Source organism: Buceros rhinoceros, unplaced genomic scaffold (genome assembly GCF_000710305.1).
Source record: "Buceros rhinoceros silvestris isolate BGI_N320 unplaced genomic scaffold, ASM71030v1 scaffold7643, whole genome shotgun sequence".
Taxonomy (NCBI): Eukaryota; Metazoa; Chordata; class Aves; order Bucerotiformes; family Bucerotidae; genus Buceros; species Buceros rhinoceros.
The window spans coordinates 22,243-28,242 of record NW_010404209.1 but is presented as its reverse complement, the minus strand read 5'-3'; the positions used below and the strand labels follow the sequence as shown (position 1 = coordinate 28,242).

General features: G+C 34.2%; 1 protein-coding gene across 1 annotated transcript in view; it reads right to left on the bottom strand.

Moving 5' to 3' along the window:
• Positions 1–6,000, bottom strand: part of LOC104490944 (calcium-activated potassium channel subunit alpha-1) — a gene marked incomplete at its 5' end in the record, with an annotated part of 129,780 nt that overhangs the window by 102,775 nt on the left and 21,005 nt on the right. The window contains one exon of the mRNA XM_010133295.1: positions 2,709–2,785. Within this exon, the coding sequence (XP_010131597.1) occupies positions 2,709–2,785 (77 nt within the window). The remainder of the gene's footprint in view (positions 1–2,708; positions 2,786–6,000) is intronic.

Here is a 6,000-nt window from a genome sequence, read left to right as displayed (position 1 = left end):
AAGAGTTTTCTCAATTTATGCTTTATTTTGGTTAGACTGCATTTTTAAGACCAATGATTTGTGTAGTTTACAGGTGGATAACACAGTTAAGATTTTTCAAAAGTGATTAGTGATTTGAAAGTTGAAGTTAAGACATTTCATGTGAATAACAGACTGCACTAAAGTCTGTTATTCACTAAAGACTTACCTTAAAAAAAATCCTGGGTCCCATAAAAGGGATCTCAAGACTGTCATAAAAATTTGAGAGATCAAAAATCACTAATTACTGTTGAAATTTTTCATTTAAATTTTTTGCTGATTGACAAAACTTTAGAAGCAAAGAAATTGTATTATACCTAATAGTTGTGAGCATGCTTCTAAGTGGAAGGTCTTCTTAACTGTGCTGAGAGCTGCCAGCTATCATGGTATCTGTGAACGTGTGTGTGTGTGTAGGAAAGAATAGGGGAGAGGGCAGATGGGGGAGAGGGGAGATGATGAAAAGGAAATTTAAGATTTTAATGTCACTGACGTTGAAAATGACATTAAAAATGTCACTGGTTTTTTTCTTTTTCACCTGACTCAGGATTCTTTCCTTAGTGTTCAGTGCTCACTGCAGTATTCTCACAGCTGTCTCCTTCTGCCTCACTAAGTCCATCATTTTGTTTCTTCATTTGTCCAACACCTTTCATTTCTTGGACTGATAAACGTGACCATGCAATTTGGAACATTTCCTAGTGCTACACATGGAAGCTGACACCCTCCATGGACCTACCACTGGTAATATATCCATTGTGCTGGCTCACAGGATATTCTGCTTTCTCCCTGGTCTTCTAGTACTGAGGAGGTTACACTGATTCTCATTAATGCATAATAAAGGACTCTTAGCTTTCATACTGTGAATTTCTGATTCCTATTTTCTAACAGATATTGATGATAAGTGTAGATCTTGCATAATCCCTGGTCTTCTAGTACTGAGGAGGTTACACTGATTCTCATTAATGCATAATAAAGGACTCTTAGCTTTCATACTGTGAATTTCTGATTCCTATTTTCTAACAGATATTGATGATAAGTGTAGATCTTGCATAAAAATGACAGATGTTTGGGAATTTTTTTTTTTTAAATCAGCACATGTATAAAAAGCATACACTATGTGAAGGAGAAGTAGAGAAGAAAAGAAGAAAATACAAATGAAACAGGTTGAGTTTGGTTGGGGTTTTTTGTGGTTTTTTTTTTTGACAGAATCAGATAAAATTAAACAGGTAACATATTTTTCTCTAACTGTTGGATAATTTGGAAAAAAAGATTTCGTTTGAGAGTTACAGGCACCCTGAGGCATCTGTAACTGGCTGTACCGGAACTTACTCAGCAGCCTCATTGGCTTTGGCAGCAGTTCAAAGGTCACATTCTCACATGGATAAACTGTTCTTGAACAATTTTTTTCCAATATGTTAGGCAATCTATACATTCCTTACACGTCAGGCATGCTTTCCATGTGCTTTCCTCTCCCTGTGGCTACTGGGTAGATAAATGTAATTTTCTGTCAGTGTTTCAGCTGCTTACTCTCAAATACACTACTTTGTTCTATGCTCCTGTTTTTTGGGGGGGAAGATGAGTTGCTTTCAAAACTACAGTGACATAATTTTTGTTTTTAAAATCATCTTCAGGAAATTACCAGGCATCTCTAAAAGGCAGAGAATGTCCAGTTTAGTTTCTTCCATCCTCTAAGACACTGCAATGATAATCATTATGACTAGATCTATAAATAGTTTTTTCTCTTTTAAAATTTATGGTAAAATAGATGTGATTAAACTCTTCTGAGATCTTTCAATTTACCTAATCAGTACTTTTGAAGTGAATTATATTTTTCATCACAGAATACTATGGGATGCACATAAATATTCAGATATCCATTGAGAAATGGATCCCTAAATCTTTTTGGTACCAGTATTGCAAATATGCATAGATGAAAAATGTCTTTGACCAAAATGTGGTTCTGCTAGTTCCTGAAAAAAAGTTCTTTCAAAGTATATATAGATAAAAAGCTAATTTCTATAGCTTTATAAAAATACAGATGCAAAGTCTGATCTCAATTCCCAAAGTGAATTATTACTTAATGCAAAATTTTCCAAACAGTATAAAAGCAGACCTAAGAACTTAACCAAACTAAATATTAGCAATACATCTAATCTTCTAAAAAGGTATATGTAAGAGGTGCTAATATTTAATTTCCTCTAGACACTCCCTTCCTCCAGTAAAAACGATCATTTATTTAAATAATAATTTATTTCAATAGTTACATGATGAAACATTATTCCCCAGTTTCTTCTTTTACAGAATGATTCAGCAAGATACACAAAAGTTCTTTACTTTACAGAGAGCTATTGAAATTACCATATTTTTCTATGGTATGAATGAGAGCAGAACTTCCCTGTTAGCTTGTTGTGAACTCAGAAACTTCCACAGATCTACCTTGATTTAATTCTTCAGGTTTTGTTAGCTTTGGGCCTTAATGGACTTTTTAATGAAGAAACAGGTGTGACTGGTGTGAAATGTAGTAAAAAGATATGGACTTCAGAAATTGAAATGGCACTTACTATGTTTCTGTGCATTTATTTCTTAGCTTTTCTGTATCATCGTGTAAAACATGTAAATGCACATACAGATATTCTTCAAGGGTGAACAGTTCATGATAAAGATAGGAAGGGAGTGACAGAAATATTACTTACGCCGTTTGCAGCCACATTTTTTTATCCTTTTGGGATCTGTGATGTCATCATGACAGGCCTTGCAGTAAAAAAATGCCCTAGAGAGACAGAACGGAAAAATTGACACATTTCTTAATCCATAGAAATTAAATTAGTCCCACATTTTCTCTTGTTGCAGTGCCAAATTAGTGAAACATGCCAGCACTAATTTCCTTTATCTTTGAAAAGATTTAGACATTTAAAATAGGAAATATTTGCTGCAGGACCATTTATTTCAAACATAAGATTCCAAATCAGTGTTTCTTTGAATATACTTTTATTTAAAAAGTAACTGGGAGAAGGGATGATAATTATGACACAGTGGATCAGTTCATTTGTCATTCATCTTAGAAAAAAGAGCATCCAAAGAATTTTGTCATGAAAAAAAATATATATAAGCAATTCACTGCTCTTATTGGATGTAACAATTTTTTTTTCCTTCTTTTTTAAAGACCGTCCAGCCCCCTAGGCCAATTTTTCAGCCTGGTCACAAGCAGGACTTCAATTTTGGATAAAGTGAGAGATTACAATGACATCAATGTTACAGTATCATCAGATACACTATTTACATTAAAAAACCCCCCCAAACCCCAAACAAATCCAGAAAAGGAAAATCCACTCAAAATAAATTCCTAAAGGAATGAAAGAACTGAAATAATCTTGAATCAGACTGGTTTTTTTTTGTCCTTCTAAACAAAGCGGAACCATTTTCATTTTAAACAGGCAAAATGCAAAATTTCAAACAAAAATACACAATTAACAAGGTGAACCATCTAACTTCCCAGTTAATATTTTTGCTTGTGAACTCCTATTCTTGTATCAAACGGCTCACCAGTAGGTGAAGCACAAGAACTAACGAAGGGGAAACATATGACTTTATCTAAGATTAAAACAAAATTCCAGTTTAATAAATATGCATCAGGCTGCCCACAGGAGAGTTTAATCACGCCTGTCAGGTAAACACGTCATGTGAGCCTGCTTTGACATATTTCATGAGGATCATGCAGCTGGCCTCTAGCTGGATAGTTACAGTTTACCAGGATTCTTGCTGGCATAACAAATTAAACATACTTTTTAACCTGTTGAAATTTCCCGGTACTTATTCATATTCAGGATGGGTCAGCTCCATGCCTACCTTTCCCAACCCTTTCTCATTGCATACGTCTCAACACAAATTGTCAGTAAGAACCAAAGCAAACACCCACAGATTTTGTTGACAATACTGGATAGTTGGATTGCTACACAGTAGAGAGGTCGCTGGAACAGAAAAATCTACAGAAAATTTGGGCCAAAATATAAAATAGAAAAATAAACAATATTAATACACAGCCTCTGAATAAACACAGCCCTTGGCAGTTCAGCTAGGATGATTATTACAAATTCTTTTTAGATTACTTAATGTCCACCACAGGTGGAAGTATTTTAAAGGAAATGTTCAGAAACATGAACTAGATACCCAATTCAAATAGTTACAAATTTATCTCAGTTATTTACGCCTCTGAATAAGGGCCCTGGTAACTAAGTGGCCCATCAAGAGAAAGGACTAGTTTAGAAGATATGGACCAGAGAATACAAATTTAAATTTTCAAGAAGACTTCACTGAATGCTATTAACATTTCTAAAATTAAGATAGTATGCAAACTACTAGTTGAAGAGGTATGTCCTAAATGTAGCAAACTTAATTTCTCTAAGAAACTTCCAGGAAAATTACTCTTTCAAACTGAAATTGTCTTACTATTTCCAAGAAGCAAAATGTAAAAAACGTTTGTATACTTTGCTGCAGGAAGTTTCCAGTCTTCAAAATATTCGCCTTTCAACCAAAAACGGAAACAAAGTGCCTCCAAGGAAATTAGAATGAAATATTTTGAAACCGTAAGTCGATGTCAAGACATAAGCAAGGAGCAGAAAACTGCCTGCAGTTTTTATAATTTCTCCCCAATCCTGTTGCAAGTCCCTGTATTGAACAAGAATCCACCATGATAAATATTCCCTAACGAAACTTCATGCCGTGAATTAGACATAGGTAATTTCTACAGCTCGTGTTTCTGAAGTCCACTGCAGTCCTACAGAGCACCTTCAATCCTATATGTAAAGTCAAGAGCAATCACCTGAAGTGACTGCTGTAATAAAATTATCTTTCTATATAATTGGGTTGAATTAAGTGCCTGTGAAGCATGTGAATTTCTGATGTTAGTACTAACATGTAAATGAGTAAAGACTAATAAAGATGAGATTCAAATAGTTTGTATCATATTTAAAACCTCAACATTTTACATGATGTTTTTTACCTAGGCATGTTTCTAGGTATAGTTGTTTCTAATGTGAAGCTGTTCTTAAAAAAAAAGTGAAGTAATTCTAGCAAGAAAAGTAACTGAACATTGCTTGTTATATTTCATTGTTGAATATGCATCTGATAAACATGAATATTTTTAGCTTAAAGGAGCTGAAATTTCTCCATCAGCATGTAACAAAAAACCAGAATAATTTAACTTGAATTTTGGGTATACAACATGTTTAATTTTGCTTTATTAAAAAGTCCAAAAGACCCCAAATTTTAAACACTTTTCTGACTGATTCACAGCTCAAAAGGGTGAAATCAACATTACATAACTGGATTTGTTAGTTTGAACACATCTGATAATCATTTGCCCTGCACAGAAGAGGTAAGAAATGCGCTAAGGGAGGCAGCATGTTTCTAAACAAAGCCTTTTGCTAACGCAAGGCGGAACTGGGAATGTTGTTTCAGCTTGCTATTAGATAAAACTTGCTAGATGAATGACGTGTAGAATTTCTCTAAACACATTAATAACAGTTAACTTCTCATGTTAAAAATGCTATGCCTTGTAACTTTTACTTACAGTCTGAAATAATTTCATAGGAGAGTGGAAAATGTCTTACAAATGAAAAAAGCTAACATCTCAGTAAAGGAATGTGAAGACAGTTCTGTATATTCAACTGGAGAAAAGCACCAGAGAGGAAAGGAACTCTATGCTGAAAGGCAGCAGACCTGAGGCAGTGCTGGATGCAAGTACTCCAAAGATGGTGCTAGAAATAAAAGAGGACAGGAGCACTGCTGTGCTGTTATGTGTTCTTCACCTAGCCAAAAGCTATCTTAGCTCTTTCAACGAAAATAGAATTCAAGTTCTCAATGATTTCACTGTTTTGATGGTTTAACTTTGTTTAAATACTTCTGGCAAACATGCATTGCTTAATTATTATTTTCACTGTAACTTAATCATAAAAGTTTTAGGACTTAGTAAAGGTTATCATTTGA